General features: G+C 44.3%; 1 protein-coding gene across 4 annotated transcripts in view; it reads left to right on the forward strand.

The window, feature by feature from the left end:
* Window positions 1-19164, forward strand: part of si:ch211-1i11.3 (mitogen-activated protein kinase kinase kinase 5) — a 44632-nt gene that overhangs the window by 6272 nt on the left and 19196 nt on the right. For all 4 annotated transcript variants that reach the window (XM_061674056.1, XM_061674054.1, XM_061674055.1 and 1 more), the window contains exons 8-20: window positions 980-1139; window positions 2502-2652; window positions 4036-4140; window positions 4493-4542; window positions 6892-6987; window positions 8479-8563; window positions 8822-8955; window positions 9031-9158; window positions 12736-12872; window positions 12953-13058; window positions 13699-13856; window positions 14711-14909; window positions 14977-15148. In XM_061674056.1, coding sequence (XP_061530040.1) covers window positions 980-1139; window positions 2502-2652; window positions 4036-4140; window positions 4493-4542; window positions 6892-6987; window positions 8479-8563; window positions 8822-8955; window positions 9031-9158; window positions 12736-12872; window positions 12953-13058; window positions 13699-13856; window positions 14711-14909; window positions 14977-15148 — 1681 coding nt within the window. The remainder of the gene's footprint in view (window positions 1-979; window positions 1140-2501; window positions 2653-4035; window positions 4141-4492; window positions 4543-6891; window positions 6988-8478; window positions 8564-8821; window positions 8956-9030; window positions 9159-12735; window positions 12873-12952; window positions 13059-13698; window positions 13857-14710; window positions 14910-14976; window positions 15149-19164) is intronic.

Here is a 19164-nt window from a genome sequence, read left to right on the forward strand (position 1 = left end):
ACCCCAGAACTAAATATAGCCAAGTGTTCATTCATTCCAAACACACAATAGTCCTGCAAAAGGTTTTTGGCCATATGCCAAAACCTAGGATCAAACCAGGGACCTTTAGATTTTCAGTCTAACACAGTGGTCCCCAACCATGTTTTTGTTGTTGTTATTTGTTTGTTTTCTAACCAGAGCGGGAGACGGTAAATAAAAGTACCTCCGCCAATAGAGTTGGTTATGTGTTTGATTGTTACCAGCGTAACTCAAAACCTTTCAACAGATTTTGATCATATTCGGTGCATCACTTTGGAATGACACAAAAATTAATTCTTTAATTTAGAACCGCAATTCACATATTGACCTAAATTTAGATTTTTCTGCTTTAGTGGAGGTCTGTGCTCAACCCAGTTCCTTGTGTACCATTCTAGTTGGGTATTTGGCAGATTGGACTCCTCGGAATAGTCTGGTGAATGTTGTTGTAGGGTTCGTGAGGTGATATTTAACATGTATACCTAGGGTATTTTATTCATTTTCTTAATTTTAACTGCATCTCTTTCGAACCAGGAGTGTGAAATAAACATCCATCCATCCATCCATTTTCTGAGCCGCTTCCCCTCACTAGGGTCGCGGGCGTGCTGGAGCCTATCCCAGCTGTCATCGGGCAGGAGGCGGGGTACACCCTGAACTGGTTGCCAGCCAATCGCAGGGCACATACAAACAAACAACCATCCGCACTCACATTCACATTCACACCTACGGGCAATTTAGAGTTTCCAATTAATGCATGTTGTTGGGATGTGGGAGGAAACCGGAGTGTCCGGAGAAAACCCACGCAGGCACGGGGAGAACATGCAAACTCCACACAGGCGGGGCCGGGGATTGAACCCGGGTCCTCAGAACTGTGAGGCTGACGCTCTAACCAGTCGTTCACCGTGCCGCCGAGAAATAAACAATTTAATTAAATATTTTTTCAAATTGTTTGTTTGGTTTCTAGGCGTGACCTTAAGCACTCTGTTGGGCCGGAAGGGCAGCCTGGAGAAGATGAAAGACTACTGGGATGTGGGATTCTATCTCGGCGCTAACATACTAGCTAACGCGCACAGAAAAGTCATCGAGGCTTCCGAGAAACTCTACAAGCTCAAGGCTCCCCTTTGGTGAGGCCAGTTTTTATTACAAATACAGTGGTGCCTTGAGATATGAGTGACCTGACTTACGGTTTTTCGAGATAGGAGCTGTTTTTAGGTCAAAATTTGTTTTTTCCTTGATTATGCAGAATAGAGGATCAGTAAACCTTTTTATGCAAGAGCAGTTTTACTTTGCAACAGAGGAGTTTTGTATTGTAATGGATATTTGTTGAAAAATTGCAATCAGGCAGAACGAGGTTTGATAGGGGAGAGACAAAGACAAAGAGAAAAGAGAAAACAGAGACAGAGAAAAACAAGTCGGGACACTAGCTGTAAGAGAAACCTCCATCCCATGTGGCCCGGCCGCCAGGACGACCACCCAGACCAAGGAACACAGGGCGGTCTGCCAGCCCCACCGAAGTGCCCCAACCATGCATCCAGAGGGGAACACAGCGGGCCAACACTACCCCGCAAGCATGAGGCCTCCCAAGGAACCCTGGATGTGTGTGTGCCCAAAACGTTTCAAGTGAAAATATATACCGTGCTCAACTCCTTCAGGCCGGGCCCGTCCAGCACCAACAGAGGAGAATATCAATCCCAGCCCCACAGCATTTCCCTCCAAGACCCCCACCCACAGCCCCTACTCCATTCGGTACCTGTTGCCCATAGTGGAGCGTGAGAGGTAGGAACCCCCCCTGACCGGGCAGTATAAGGCCCCGCTGCAGGCCCTAAAAGGGGACGGGAGTCCTGTTTCCGAGAGAGAGAGAGAGGAAGGAAGACAGCCGTGGCCAGGCAGAAAGGATGAGGAGGGACGAGGAGAAGGAAGCCCCCTCCCCCACGCTCACCAACCAGAGGCCAGAATAGGGCACCCTGAGAGGCGCCAGCTGGCACCAACCCAGCACCATTGGAACACAGGCAGAACTGGAACCGGGGCACCCATGGAGACCCACCCCGGCAGCCGCTCACCCACCAGGTGAAGGTGGAGGGAGGACCCCGCCCCACCAGGGGCCCGTACTGAAATCCTGAGGATTTGGCCAATTAGAACTTAAACTCTAAAGTACTAATCGATTATCAAAATAATTAATTTGATGTCGATTCATTGATTATTTGTGGCACCTCTAATATGTTTTTTTTATAAAGTAGAATTTTTTTTAGTGATAGTTTCCTGATTAAAAACATGTTACAAACATGTTTGTTTTTTGGGGGGAAGGCTGCAACGGAGCATTTCCATTTATTTCAGTGGGGAAAGATGATCTGAAATATGAGTGTTATATAAGCGTGGTCACGGAACAAATTTAACTCTTATCTCAAGGCACCGCTGTACATCATATCAACACGTTAGATGTGGAAAAATGTTCTTTTAGATTCCATGTTTTTTATTACTTCTTTCAGGTACGTGGCGTCCGTGATGGAGACCTACGTTCTGTACCGACAGTTTGCCAAGCCCCCCGAGGTGAGGTCTCCCAAGCAGGACACAGTGGACTTCTGGATGGAGCTGCTGTCACAGTACTGTCAACCCAACATCTCCACCGACTGCTGCCCAGTAAGACGACACAAGGATTGGTTAGCGCGTGGTGCTAATAACGCCAAGGTTTTGAGTTATGGGTTTGATTCCCATATTGGCCGCGCCTGTTTTCAGGGATTTAAGTCAAAGCCTGTTGATTTTGAATGGTGTCCAACACAAGATAGTCAGAGGTTAACTGAGTCCATGGTGTACACCTCCAGTCAGTATTTTCCAACCAATATACTGATCTTTAAAGATTGATGGGATTATGGCTGTAGTTCAGAGCAATGGCCCTATTGGTTTTGAATGTTGTCCAACACAAGATGGTCAATGTATGAATGATGTTTTTCCAGCAATGTAAACAATTTCCCCACCAATACCCCCCAGATATTTATTATTGATTATTGCTAGAAAGTAAAACAAGAGCCGAATTGATTATGAATAATGTCCAACCCAAGAGGGTCAATGTATTGTCATCTCAGTTCCGCTCGGTCAGTACATTCTACTTTTCAACAGTGTTCTGGTCACAATTTCCAATTAATGTCCTTCAAACTACGGCCCGACCGTTATGGATTTTTTTGAGGCGATGCCGATTCCAATAGTTGTCAGAAAAAAAAATCTGATAACCAAATATAGAAAAAATTATTTATCATAATTTTTAACGCTTACAATACAATAGAGATATGAATTACAGGCAGAACAACTGACTGAATTGCAATACTTTGTCCTGTAGTATTTGTTCAACTTTACAAACACAGAGGAATTTGAAGGTCAAAAACATGCAAAAAAAAAGCATTTAACTGATCAATTTATCTTTAGATTTAGGCTATAATGTATTCAGTAAATAAGCAACATAATGAGTGAAGTTATGGGCAAAACATTATTTATGCATAATTAATGTTTAATTCCAGACTAAGTGTTACATGGACTTCCTTGGTTTTGATCTGGACTAAGGCATTTGCAAAATGCGATTTCTGCTGTTGTGATGCCATCCTTAGTGTGAGTGTGTCCATTGTTATGCTGATTATTGTTTCGTGCATTGTAGCTGTTTTATTTTATTATTTATTTCCTGTTTGTGATTTGTTTTGTTTGAATGTCATTATTACCTTAGTCGCATGTTGTAATGTGTATATATATATATATATATATATATATATATATATATATATATATATATTTCTTAAAAAAACAAAAAAGAAACTGCAAAAAATTACCTGTTTTTTTGCCAGTTTTTGCACTTTTATTTAAGGAGAGCTAATATCGGCTGAGGTGGCACGGTGGCCGACTGGTTAGAGCGTCAGCCTCACAGTTCTGAGGACCGGGGTTAAATGAACTCTATTAGTTTGAGTGATATCCAGCATGAAATGGGCTAAGTGCGCACACTTGATTCCATTTTTGAAGAGTGTCCAACATGTTTTTCAGGTGCTCATTCTGGAGCCCAGTAAAGTCTTTCAACCTTCTATAGTGTCTGTGAGCGAGGGGGATGAAAGTCACACTGTCCAGTTGAAACACGTCACTCCCTTCAAGGTATGCAGACCAGGTCATTGCCCCCTCACAACGCCTCTGGTCATATTTGATTCCCCCTTCACACCCACTAAACGCCTCAGGTCATATCCGCTGTAAATTCTGCTTGCACAAAGTAAAAAAAAAACTCCCAACTTCGCTACACGGGACCATTCGTAGTTGAGTGAATGTTCAACGCTGAATGCGAGGGTGTGGTTTTTGTTGTGTGCGAATGTGTGTCAGGATGTTTACTTTCTTCTTCTTGTGTGTGTGTGTGTGTGTGTGTGTGTATGAGTACAGATTGTACCTGCAAAATACTTAAGCTGCCGATGTCACATTTTTTAATCCGTTTTTTTTTTCTGGTTTCACTCAATAGAAAGGCTTGCATCAGTGGACTTTCCCAGCCGCTGCAATCCGGGGAGTGAGGTATGCTACTGCGTGTGCTGACACCTTTCAAATTCCTCCTCTTGTGTCTGTGTATTCAAGCCTGCAGCAAAGCCAGTGGAGAAAAACACGCTTGGCTGCTTCTGCTGGCAATTGGGATAGTTGACATATGCTACAATATACCGGGGGCTTAATCGACTTTAGTGATTAAATAGATTTTTTTTTTTTTGTCAGGAGAGATATTTTTTAATTACCTATTTTAGAGGCTTACATAGTTCCAAAGCAAGTCCCTGCTTACACTAACAAAATGGCTGTGAGCAGAGAGAAGTTAGTACACTCGGTGTTGCCAAATTAGAGATTTGGTTCCGACTTTTCCGTCAACTGTAACAACTATTTTTCAAAATAACATCTACTGAGTTAATTCCCGCTATGAAGCAGACAACATTAACTGATTCCTTTTCACGTTGATTTCTGCATGGCAGCCTGGTGCACAGGCAATCGCTGAGTAATTGTGATGAACATTGTCGAAGACAGTTCCCATTTACATTATACCTTCCAAAAACAGGGATTTATCGACATGTTGGAAACTTTTGACCAAAGGTATGTGCTGGCCAAAAAAAGTCTCCCAAGACAAATTAGTTATTTGGGACTCAGCAATGTATTGCAACCTGTAATTTGGGAATAAAATTTAAAAAACGAGAACCACGACTTTGAATCGATCATCCATCAGAATGTATGTTTTTCCTTCTGCCTGGCACATTCATTCCATTGTTTCATGAATGAAGACCAACAATTCTGTCAACCAATCAACAGTTAGCAGTGTGTACCCCAATGCAGGAAAGTGTAGGACGGTTCAGGTTGGATAATTTTGGACAATTTTATCATTGACATTACATTGAATACCATCGTAAAAACAAACAAAAACACACAAAGCTCACAACACTGTATGTTTGGTCCGGCAACAATAAGGAGAAGAGGTGGGTTTTAAGAAATTGTTTGCCAAAGCAGGGCAAGTCTAAGGTAGAGCTGTGTGTGTGTTTGTGTTGGGAGAGTTGGAGGAAGTTAGCAGTTGGTTCCACATTTTGGGAGCCACCACAGCAGTGGTTGTCAAACCTTCTAAACCACGTACCACCTAAAAAAAATATGCCTAAAAAGTGCATGTTATTGTAAGCCATTGTAATATTAGGCATAGTTTGAACATGAACACTGTGCTTAAATCATGATGAATTAAAATGTATTGCACACAAACGTTAAGTGCAAATTAAAGCTTGAGAAATGTTTGAAAAAAAAAAACTTCAAAAAGTGAATCCAAATCGTCAATGTCGGGTAGAAACTTCTTATGAGCAAATATGGTCAATTTAATATATTTTCATAAATAAATACTGTTATTCCCATGTGGATCTGTTATTTTCACAAATTCTTGACAAATCAAAACTGTTGAAAAGGGTTTGCTCTCTTTGACGTTGCAACGTCTCAACAAACATGCCGTTTTTTCTTCTTGAAAAGTGATACTTTTGGAGATATGAGGATTCTGCTCAATGTCAGTGACATGTATTTTACTTTAAAGTTAAATACAACTTAACATGTAACATGATGGATTTAAAAACAAACAACAACAACAACAAAACAGTTCAGGCCACTGTGACGTGATGCGCAATTTGAATATTTAATTAAGTGATTTTCTTTTCAGGCGGTGGACGACTGGTTAGCACATCCGCCTCACAGTTGTAGGTTCCGGGTCCAAATCCGGCCTCCCTGTGTGGAGTACTCATGTTCTCCCTGTGTCTGCGTGGGTTTCATCCCACATTCCAAAAACATGCATGGTAGGTTAATTGAAGACTCTAAATTGTCCGTAGGTGCGAATGGTTGTTTGTCTATTTGTCCCTGTGTTTGGCTGGCGACCAGTTCAGGGTGTACCCCGCCTCTCGCCCAAAGTCAGCTGAGATACGGTAGGTGCCACCACACCCGCACCCTTGGTGAGGATAAGCGGTTCGGAAATTGGATGGATAGATTTTATATTCCACGTGTCACTAGAGCGAGCCCACGTAGCACGAGTAGTACACACAAATTGAGAATCATTACACTTCAGCAAAGGCTTGAATTAATCAAGATATCTCTTTCTAAATAAAGAACTTGCTCATTATAATGGCCCACCACTGTTGGGACTATAAATAAGTAGCTTCGTTATTTCAGGGACTGAAGTGGAAACCTTTTTGAAGATGACCAGATGACAAGAACACCATCTAGCCATCTATTCTTCCTCTAATTACGACCCACTTTGGGAAGAATAGATGGGTGAACAGATGTGTGGTTGGATGGTTTGATAGATTGTCCGAACAGCCAGTCATTTTACTTTACTTGCATTGTAAAACGTCATTCTCCTCTCTCCAGCGCTTCAAAGATTGACGAGCGGAGCTGCTTCCTGTATGTGCACTACAACTCTGACGACTTCCAGCTGTGCTTCCCCTCAGAGCTGCACTGTAAAGGGTGAGTAGCCATACATACAGTATTGATTCATACAGTAACTAGCCCTGCTAATAGGCCAGAGTGGGGTGTGTGCGATGATAATGGCAGGCACAGCCCTGTCGTTGGATCAGCATGTTTAATAATGCCATTCTACTTGATCATCATCAGTCACAAGAAAAGAACAACTGTGCTCTGTCATCTTCTTTGAAAGGCATTTTAACTTCAACTAACGTCACATTTTTAAAGACATGCGCTTACAACAGTGGTTCTAAAACCAGGAACCGGGAACCCAGGAGTGCGTGAGTCAAAGCTTGGGGGTTAAGGAGTGCATACTTAAATATGGGGACCGCCGTGCCAATAGAACAAACATAACAAACCAATTACTCTTCCGTACTTTACAGTTAGCTTTGGGCTGATTAAATCTTTGGGGCCTGGCCAATCAAAAGCTCAGATATGATTGTCATGCATCACCATGACATCTGACATCCATGGATGAATAAAGTCTTTCAAATAAGGCCTATTTGTCACAATTAGGGTAAAACGTGGAGGACCCAAGTGCAGGGAAGCAGGGAGGCAAGACAGGAGTCTCAAAAAAATTATATTTAATTTCCAAAAAAAAAGGGCAAACAAGGAACATTGAAAAGCAACCTAAAGAAAGTCCCACAACAGAAAACCAAAGTAACAAAGAAATACTTGAATAAACCTAAAACTGGAAACAAAACATGGCTGGGGACTAAGACGTGGGACAGACAGAGACAAAGACACCTGACAACAACAATGAACCGACAAGAACTGAAAGAAACCAGGGACCTACATACAAACAGGAACACTTGGACAAGACACGAGTGGCTGGAGGGAGCTCATTGGTTGACACAAGGTAGAAGGTTGATGAGAACAAGTGGATACAATAACTAAATGAACACACGACATGAACAACATAGAACACAGGAAAACATGAAACAAAACAAAATCAAAATATAGACCATGACAATATTATTACAAAAAGTCACACCTTTTAAGAACAAAGACATAGAATACAGTCCTATTCTTCAGAATAAAGTCATCTTTTCCAGGATAAGAGTTGTGATACTACTAATATTATGATGTTATTTTGGAAAAATACGACTTTCGTCTTGTAAGATTAAGACTTTTCATCCCGACAAAATACATTTTTGTTCTCAAAAGGATTGTGCTTTTTTTTCTTGAAAAAAAATCTACTATTCTCATAATATTTTCTCTAGAAAATATGAATTTATTATGGTAACATTAACTTTCTTTCTCGAAAATAAGCAACCTTTTAATTCCTATGGCATTAAATTATGTTTATTTGGCGTTGAAGGGGATCCTTGGAAGAGAACATACCCTGTCAGGGGACCCAGAAAGTTTGAGGACCCCTGGCTTCCCGTATTTGTCAGTCGGGTTGAGTGTTAATTGGAAGATACACAATTTAATATATTTTAGATTCTTGTGTCCTGAGTCCCATTGACATTTGTTTCCCTGTTCTCTCCTCAGTTTCTGTGATCTGGTAAATTCTCTGCTCCATAAGGCTGAGGAGGCCTCCGAGGATCTGAATCATATCAGTGAGGGAATACTTGAGGTCTGTCACCACCCATAGTTCTGCCATTCCCAAGTTGTTTTGATTAGATTTGTCTTAAAATTCAATTGGATTGGATTAGATTGGACAAAATGTGGCCTAGTGCAGTGTTTCCCAACCTTTATTCAGAAAAAACTAACATTTTTGCATTATCTTGCCAACTAACAAATGGTGACCAAAATAAGACTTCTGCATTTTTGTGCTATCTATGACAAAAATCTAGTTTGTCATGACAATAGTCTATTGTCTTTCACCTTGCAGTACGTCTATGAGATCAACGAGAATGGCAACAAGGTGGTCCTTGGGAAAGGCACATATGGCGTCGTGTACGCCGGTAGGGACATGAGCAACCAAGTGCGTATCGCCATCAAGGAGATCCCAGAGAAGGACAGCACGTGAGAGGATTGTTTCTCACTCAACGTCACCTTTTAGGGGCTGACTAAACACATACCAACAAAATCTCTCCTTAGTTATTCCCAGCCTCTCCACGAGGAGATCTGCCTTCACAAGCGGCTGAAGCACAGAAACATCGTCCAGTACCTGGGCTCCATTAGTCAGGACGGTTTCATCAAGATCTTTATGGAAGAAGTACCAGGAGGTTTGTATCTGAATCAGGATTGATAAAACTCAAGATTTATTTAAAAAAAAACAAAAAAATCTTCCGTCCATCCATCCATCCAGCCATCCATCAATCCATTTACTTCCGCTTATCTGAGGTCAGGTCCCGGGGGCAGCAGCTTCATCAGGGAAGCCCATATTTCATTCTCCATTCACTTCGTCCAGCTCTTCCGGGGGGATTCTCAGGCGTTCCCACGCTAGCTGGGACACATAGTCTCTAGACTGGTTGAGCGAACACCCAGCCCTTGACATCCTCGGCAGGGTCTTCGAGGGTGCCGAGCTGGTGCAGTGTTCCATGGCCAGGATGAAAACGACATCCTCCTGAATCCGAGATTCGACTTCCTGACGGACCCTCCTCTCCAGAACCGCTGAATATACCTTAGCAGGGAGCTGACACAGAGGAGCTCTTTAACCACCTTGGTGACTTCAAGAGAGATAGAGATAGGGGAACCCGTCTCAGAGCCCCCAGACTCTGCTTCCTCCTGAGAAGGTGTGTTGGTAGAATTTAGAAGGTCTTCGAAGTATTCGGCCCACCGACTCACAATGTCCCAAGTTGAGGTCAGCAGCGCCCCACCCCCACTACACACAGTGTTGATGGTGTACTGCTTCCCCCTCCTGAGACGCCAGGTGGACCAGAAAAGGCATCCGGAAGTCGTTCTCCACGGCCTCATAGAACTCCTCTCACTCCCGGGTTTTCCTACAGCGACCATTGTTACGTTCCGAGTCTAGGGGAAAGCCCAGAACCCAACCTGAACTAATTGTTCCCATCTTCCCACTCCCAAGTGAAACCAACCACCAAGTAACACGGTTTACAAAGTTTATTCCAGCTTCAGAGGGAGAAATATGCCAACACAACAAACAAAACAAAGTGCAACAACCCTATCTGTCTGCTCTCAAAACAATGATTAAAAACCAAAGACACACTCTAACCTCACTCCTAACCCATCACAGGAGAAAAGGAATTTAACAAAAACGGCTTCTCCCACCTACCAATGAACAATGGAACCAACAGTTATGAAACCAGTGGCTGGCCAAGTTGAAAGTGGAAGAACAGGAACCTCGCCGTACTGCAACCATCTGCTGGTTAAAAAGACCTCTGGTCTTAACACAACCAAAACTGCGTTCCGATTGGCGAGCCAGTACCCATCTGCTGCCTCTGTAGTCTCACCGGCCAAAAAGGCCTCATAGGACTCCTTCTTCAGCTTGTTGGCATCCCTTATGGCTGGTGTCCACCAACGCATTTGGGGATTGCCTCCACGACGGGCACCAACCACCTTATGGGCACAGTTTCGGTTGGCCGCCTCAACAAGGGAGGCATGGAACACGGTCCACTCTGACTCAATGTCCCCCGCCTTCCCTGGGACGTGGGCAAAGTTCTGCCGTAGGTGGGAGTTGTAACTCCGTCTGACAGGGGATTCAGACGTTCCCAACAGACCCTCACATTATGTTTGGGTCTGCCAGGTAGGACCGTCATCTTCCCCCGCCCTCAGTGCCAACTCACCATAACGCGGTGATTGGTTGACAGCTCCGTCCCTCTCTTCACCCGAGTCTCAGTTCATTATGGACAATCTGTGGTGAGCACAGAAGTCCAATAATAGAACACCACTCGGGTTCTGATCGGGGAGGCCATTCCTCCCAATCACCCCCTTCCAGGTCTCACTGTCATTGCCCTCGTGAGCATTGAAGTCCCCCAGTGAACGAAAGAGTCCCTAGCAGGAGCGCTCTCCAGCACTCCTTCCAAGGACTCCAAAAAGGATGGGTACTCTGAGCTGCTGTTTGGTGCAAAGACACAAACACCATTTAGGACCCGTCCCCCTACCCAGAGGGAGGCTACCTTGTCGTCTACGTACAGGCCTTAGGCTGCCGCCCAGCTCACATAACACACGACCCCCTTGGCCCCTCCCACAGGTGGTGAGCCTTTGGGAAGGGGAACCCACATTGCCTTTTCGGGCTGTGCCCAGCCAGGCCCCATGGGTGCAGGCCCAGCCACCAGGTGCTCACCATCGAGCCCCACCTCTGGGCCTGGCTCCAGAAGCGGGCCCCGGTGACCCGCGTCCAGGCAAGGGAAAGTGAGAATCAATGTTGTTTTTCTTCATAGGGGGTCTCTGAGCTGTTCTTTGTCTGGTCCCTCACCTAGGACCTGTTTGGCATGGGTGACCCTGCCAGGGGCATAAAGCCCCAAACAACTTAGCTCCTAGGATCATAAGGACATGCAAACCCCTCCACCATGATAAGGTGGCCGCTCCAGGAAGGGAAAAACAGATAAACGAATTTTTTTTAAATTTAATTAATTAAATCAGATTTTTTCATGGCGGCACGGTGAATGATTGGTTAGAGCGTCTGCCTCACAGTTCTGAGGACCGGGGTTCAATCCCCGGCCCCGCCTGTGTGGAGTTTGCATGTTCTCCCTGTGCCTGCGTGGGTTTTCTCCGGGCACTCCGGTTTCCTCCCACATCCCAAAAACATGCATTAATTGGAGACTCTAAACTGCCCGTAGTTGTGACTGTGAGTGCGAATGGTTGTTTGTTTGTTTGTGCCTTGCGATTGGCTGGCAACCAGTTCAGGGTGTACCCCGCCTCCTGACCGATGATAGCTGGGACAGGCTCCAACACGTCCGCGACCCTTGTGAGGAGAAGCGGCTCAGAAAATGGATGGATGGATGATTTTTTCATTTTATTTTAATCAAATGTATTTATTTATTTATCTGGTTATTTATTTAATAATTTATTTAGATCTGCTAGCCAGTAGGATGATCAAAAAAATATAATAACAATAATAATGCATCCCTGTGACTGGCTGGCGACCAGTTCATGGTGTACCCCGCCTCTCGTCCGAAGATAGCTGGGACAGGCTCCAGCAGGCCCGCGACCCTAGTGAGGAGAAGTGGTTTGGAAAATGGATGGATGGAGAATAATTCATTCAATTAACTGATTTCTACAATGATTCAGAGGGTTTGATGCTGGTTATTCACATAATTATGAATGAAATATATCTGACATCCCCCACACGTCCGTTGAGCTCAGAATCTGTCTGCCTGCGCTCCGATCAAATTGACCAAAATCGCATTAGATAAGCTGTACCAAAAGTCAGACGTAGTCTCAGCAGCCATAAGTTTAGATCGACTTTCTGCCACCAAATTTTCACTCCACTGGGCGCATGTCAAATGACACAGCCTTGCTGCGTAGGAATGCCCAGCTTGTCGCTGACCGATCTGCCAAATTGGCAAACGCGCAACGGGCCTTGCGCATGCATGAAAATCAGGATCCACCGCCATTTGTGTCCTGGCACAAAAGTGGCCTCTATGAAAATTGAGCCCAATGTTGTAATGCTATGAGAAAAAAGTGATAATGATCTAAGAATAAACGAGAAAATGTAAAACAAATAAAATAAATCAATGCGGGTTTAGGAGAATTACAATATAAAATTATTTTTAAAAAAAACAAAGCCCCAGATGCGCCATCCTTGAAAATAGAGCCCACTGACTTGGAATCACACTTTCATCATCCAAAATGTAATGAGCTCATGACATGTTGCAACGGTCCCACCCCGGCCGACAGGTAGCCTTTCGTCTCTGCTCCGTTCCAAGTGGGGTCCCCTGAAAGACAACGAGGCCACCATCATCTTCTACACCAAGCAGATTCTCGAGGGGCTAAGATACCTTCACGACAACCAGATTGTCCACAGAGACATCAAGGCAAGCACCTTGCAAGCAAACTTGTTTATTGTCACGTTATAATTGATACACGTGTATAAATGTGTGTTTGTTTGCTTCAGGGTGACAACGTGCTGATAAACACATACAGCGGTGTTTTAAAGATCTCCGACTTTGGAACCTCCAAGAGGCTCGCGGGTATCAACCCCTGCACTGAAACTTTTGCTGGTAAGATTTCTCCAATGGTGTTACAGTTTCAACTCAGATGAAGTCTATCAAATACAGTGGTACCTTGACTTATGGGTTAAAGGTGCTCCGTGACCATGGTCATAACACAAAACACTCATCTCACAAATCAACTATTCCAATTAAAACCAATGGAGATGTCATTAATCTGTTCCAACCCCTCAGAACATCCAAAACATTTGTAACATGTTTCTTAATAAGAAAAATAGTTGATGATTTGAGATACGGCATCATGGTACTGCACTCGTACTGCTTCACCAAGTTGAATACACATTTTCTGTTATTTTCAGGTTTGATTCAATGGACATCAGCCATTACTTCAGCACACACTTTCTTAGGACCCATTTTTAGGAAATAGAAAGTCGGAAAAATGCCGGCACAAAAAAACTGAAAACATAATCACAAAACACAAAATACCTTGACCTGTAATTTCACTTTGACAATCGTCGGTGGCCGGATTTGTGAGGTTTGTTGGCACCATCCAGTGGCAGAGTGGCTCAAGGTCACTCATAAGTCACATTTTTCCTTAACAGGAGCAACGGCTTGTATCTCGAAAAACCCGTTAACTGGGGCCCTCTTAAGTCAAGGTACCACTACGATTTTATTGATTACATGTCCATAGGAACGCTACAGTATATGGCACCAGAGATTATAGACCAGGGGCCTCGGGGCTACGGGAAGCCGGCTGACATATGGTCCCTTGGGTGCACTGTCATCGAAATGGCAACGGGCAAAACGCCCTTCCATGAGCTGGGGAGTCCTCAGGCAGCCATGTACAAGGTAAAGACTTTGTGAATCATTATTTCACAACTGATTTGAATAGTCTATTGAAGCAACTGTTAAACATATTTGCTTGTTTGCTGCTCCATTATGAAATAAACATCCATTCATTTCCCGTTACCTTTCGATCAGCCTTTACAGTATATCTGTAGTTTTAAAATGCGCTGATTTTGCACTTTTTATATATTTTTTTCATCTCATATACAGTACATTTTTAAAATGGATAAATATTTTTAACTTAAAGATGCCATATTTTACCAAGCCAAAATTTTCTAGTATTTGGGATGTAATACTGGCTCCATGATGCCGCAATAATCACGTGAAATATGAATTAAAATCGTACATGCATTCATGAGTTCCAGGCGTTTTTCTGCCGACAATCCTGAAATCAGGTTGTTCGAATTTCTCAATCTTATCTACGTCACTAGTGAAGATCTCTGCCTACCTCTCCGCTCCCGAGCCATTGCTGTCAACATAACAAACACCTGTGCTCTCACAAGTGGGTCTTCTACACGGAGACAACCAATTAGAGGAAAGTGGGCGGTCTAAGACAAACATGGACAAAGCGGATACAAAACAGGATCAAACAGAAGTAGCTGTCAAAGGGGCCTTTTCTGGACACTCCTATGACAAAATGAAATTTTTTAAAAATGAAATTGACACTTTTATACAAAGTCCATGGTAGATAGTCACTCTAAATAGCCAAAATGTGGGACCTTTAAACAATCACTGCCAGCCTTCCCAGTTAACATGGATATTTGACTTCTAAAGCCGTCAATGGCAGTGAATGTGTTTAAGTATCCGCCAGGCCATTAATGTAGACAATGTTGCATATTATGTGATAATGCCTCTAGGTTGGGATGTTTAAGATCCACCCCAAGGTTCCGGAGTGCATGTCAGTTGAGGCCAAGAACTTCATCATGAACTGTTTCGAGCCCAACCCGGATGACCGGGCCACGGGAACTGACCTACTCAGGGACACTTTCCTTACGTCGTCCCCCAGGAAGAAGCTAAGGGCCCCGCAGGAGTGTGACCCCGAAGACGCTTCTGCTGGTAAGACTGCTCGTATATACTCACTGACTTGTCAGTACATAATCACTATTTTTGCTGCGTTTTCCAGGTGACTACCAACGCAGCCTGTCAGTGCCAGTCTTGTCCATTGTTGTGGAGGACACTGACGCCTACTCCGATTCAATTGACCTGTCCTGCTCACTGGACTTCAGGAGGACACAGTCCATCTTTAGAGCAAACCACATCTCGGAGAGCCCGCCCGGCAATGGTCGCTTCCTGCCGTGAGTTATAGTACAATACCGCAATAGATGTTTCATAATCCATCAATCCATTTTCTGTACCGCTTTATCTTCACAGGGGTCGCAGGCGTGCTGGAGGCTATCCCAGCCATCTTCGGGCGAGAGGTGGGGTACACCCTGAATTGGTCACCAGCCAATCGCAGGGTACATAGAAACAAACCATTTGTGCACACATTCACGCCTAAGGGCAATTTAGAGTCTTCAATCAACCTACCATGCATGATTTTGGGATGTGGGAGGAAACCGGAGTGCCAAGAGAAAACCCACTCAGGCATGGGGAGAACATGCAAACTTTACACAGGATTTGAACCCAGTCCTCAGAACTGTGAGGCAGATGCGCTAACCAGTCGCCCACCGTGCCAGCTGTTTCATAATCCAATGATAATTATTATTTTTTTTAAATTCTAATGTATCCATAAATTTATAATGTATTTTTTTCTCTCTCTCTCTCTCTCTATATATATATATATAACACACACACACACACACACACACACACACACACACACACACACACACACACACACACACACACACACACACACACACACACACACACACACACACACACACACACAGTGGGTACGAAAAGTATTCAGACCCCCTTAAATTTTTCACTCTTTGTTATATTGCAGCGGCCAACTGGTTAGAGCGTCAGCCTCACAGTTCTGAGGACCCGGGTTCAATCCCCGGCTCCGCCTGTGTGGAGTTTGCATGTTCTCCCCGTGCCTGTGTGGGTTTTCTCCGGGCACTCCGGTTTCCTCCCACATCCCAAAAACATGCATGAATTGGAGACTCTCAATTGCCCGTAGGCATGACTGTGAGTGCGAATGGTTGTTTGTTTCTATGTGCCCTGCGATTGGCTGGCAACCAGTTCAGGGTGTACCCCGCCTCCTGCCCAATGACAGCTGGGATAGGCTCCAGCACGCCCGCGACCCTAGTGAGGAGAAGCGGCTCAGAAAATGGATGGATGGATGGATGTTATATTGCAGCCATTTGCTAAACTCATTTAAGTTAATTTTTTCCTCATTAATATACCCCATATTGACAGAAAAAAACAGAATTGTTGAACATTTTGCAGATTTATTGAAAAAGAAAAACTGAAATATCACACAGCCATAAGTATTCAGACCCTTTGCTGTGACACTCATATATTTAACTCGGGTGTTGTCCATTTCTTCTGATCACCCTTGAGATGGTTCTACACCTTCATTGGATCTCCAGCTGTGTTTGATTATACTGATTGGACTTGATTCGGAAAGCCACAAACCTGCCTATATAAGACAGCTCACAGTGAATGTCAGAACAAATGAGAATCATGAGGTCAAAGGAACTACTGTATTTTCACGACCATAGGGTGCACCGTATTAAAAGGCGCAGTCTCAGTTACGGGGTCTATTTCTGTATTTAACACATACACCAGGCGCACCGCATTATTGGGCGCAGGCATGGTAAAACATACGCTATCTTAAAACATACGGAAGCATGCGTGCACGCTAAAACAATGTTTTTAAAAAGGCAGCGGGAGCAAAACTGAGTTCGGTTGTACTTTATTGAAGTATTTAACAATGTACTCACGTCATTTTTTTATCAATGCTCATCCACAAATCCATCAAAGTCCTCATGTTCTGTATCCGAAATGAACAGCTGGGCAAGTTCTCAATCAAACACGGCAGGTTCCCTCTCGTCATTGTCGGAGTCAGTCTCGTTGCCGTGCAGCTCCTCAGAAACAATGCCGGCTTTTACAAAAGCTCGAACAACAGTGCAAGCAGACACGTTAGCCCAAGCATCCACAATCCATTCACAAATTGTGGCATAACTCGCCTGGCGCTGCCTCCTAGTCTTAGTAAAACTGTGTTCGCCATCTGTCATCCATCGCTTCCACCCCGCTCGCAACTTCACTTTGAACGCCCTGTTTACACCGATGCCCAGCGGTTGGAGTTGCCTTGTTTCCGCGCTTTGTTTTACTTTTTTTTCTGTGGAAACTCAGCTTTGTCTTCTTGACTTGGCGAAGCTCGTTTTCCTGCTTCCTCCACTTGCGAACCATGGATTCGTTGATCTTGAATTCTCTCACCGCTGCTCAATTCCCATGTTCTGTGGGGCCAATTATGTATTACTCGTGCACTCACTGTAGTTGTCTCGCCATGCTGCACTATTTGCATATACTGCCCACTCATGCCAGAGTAGCATCTGCTCCATTTGCACACTGATTGAGGAGTATCTGTAACATTTGCACAACCAACATTGTCCCAGATGATCGCACTACTCGTCACTTTAAACCGCATACACTCCTTGAAGTCTCAGCGCCCTTTGCACAATGATCATTGCACCGGACTATTGCAATATTAGTCGTTCGAACTGCTCTAAGTGCTAGAGGACTCTGCATCTTTTTGCACAATTGTTTTTTTGTCAATGTCTTTATGTCCCCAAAGTGTTCTGTAAATTGACTTCTGTTGTACTAGAGCGGCTCCAACTACCGGAGACAAATTCCTTGTGTGTTTTGGACATACTTGGCAAATATAGATGATTCTGATTCTGATTCTGATGTTCCTCCGCATAACTGACAGTTTAAACTGTGCTTTGTAAGCGTGTCTCTCCGTAGTTGCCATTTTCGAGGGGGGTCCTTAGCCAAACCAATGTTGTTTTGCACAATGCACACCCCGGCGCTATGTACCTACTGGGGGCGTGGCTTTAGCGTCCTCCTTCACGCACCCTTCCCCCTTTACAGCCACATGCTGTCCTCAGCCACGTCCGCTTTTCCTCTGTACAAGCAGGGTGTTGGCAGGGAATGCTCCCAGTCAGTCAAGCGATTAAAAAAAAAGGTAAAAAAAAAAAAGAAAGTCAAGCGGCGCGCTCATCACACAACAACATTTATAGATGTTGGAGCTCGGTGCACACATAAGGGCCATTATAAGGCGCCCCGTCCATTTTGGAGAAAATTTAAGACTTTTAAGTGCGCCTTATGGTCATGAAAATACAGTATCTGAAGAGCTCAGAGACAGAATTGTGGCAAGGCACAGATCTGGCCAAGGTTACAAAAAAAATTCTGCTGCACTTACGGTTCCTAAGAGCACAGTGGCCTCCAAAATCCTTAAATGAAAGACGTTTGGGACGACCAGAACCCTTCCTAGAGCTGGCCGTCCGGCCAAACTGAGCAATCGGGGGGGGAAGAGCCTCGGTGAGAGAAGAATCCGAAGATCACTGTGGCTGAGCTCCATAGATGCAGTCAGGAGATGGGAGAAAGTTCTAGAAAGTCAACCATCACTGCAGCCCTCCACCAGTCGGGGCTTTATGGCAGAGTGGCCCGACGGAAGCCTCTCCTCAGTGCAAGACACATGAAAGTCCTCATGTAGTTTGCTAAAAAGACACATGAAGGACTCCAAGATGGTGAGAAATAAGGTTCTCTGGTCTGATGAGACCAATATAGAACTTGTTGGCCTTAACTCTAAGCGGTATATGTGGATAAAACCAGGCACTGTTCATTACCTGTCCAATACAGTCCCAACAATGAAGCATGGTGGTGGCAGCATCATGCTGTGGGGGTGTTTTTCAGCTGCAGGGACAGGGAGACTGATTGCAATCGAAGGAAAGATGAATGCGGCCAAGTACAGGGATATAATGGACGAAAACCTTCTCCAGAGTGCTCAGGACCTCAGACTGGGCCGAAGGTTCACCTTCCAACAAGACAATGATCCTAAGTACACAGCTAAAATAACAAAGGAGTGGCTTCAGGACAACTCTGTGACTGTTCTTGAATGACCCAGCCAGAGCCCTGACTTAAACCCAATTGAGCATCTCTGTAGAGACCTGAAAATGGCTGCCCACCAACATTCACCATCCAACCTGACAGAACTGGAGAGGATCTGCAAGGTGGAATGGCAGAGGATCCCCAAATCCAGGTGTGAAAAACTTGTTGCATCATTCCCAAAAAGACTCATGGCTGTATTAACTCAAAAGGGTGCTTCTACTAAATACTGAGCAAAGGGTCTGAATACTTA

The sequence above is a fragment of the Phycodurus eques genome, chromosome 4 (genome assembly GCF_024500275.1).
Source record: "Phycodurus eques isolate BA_2022a chromosome 4, UOR_Pequ_1.1, whole genome shotgun sequence".
Taxonomy (NCBI): Eukaryota; Metazoa; Chordata; class Actinopteri; order Syngnathiformes; family Syngnathidae; genus Phycodurus; species Phycodurus eques.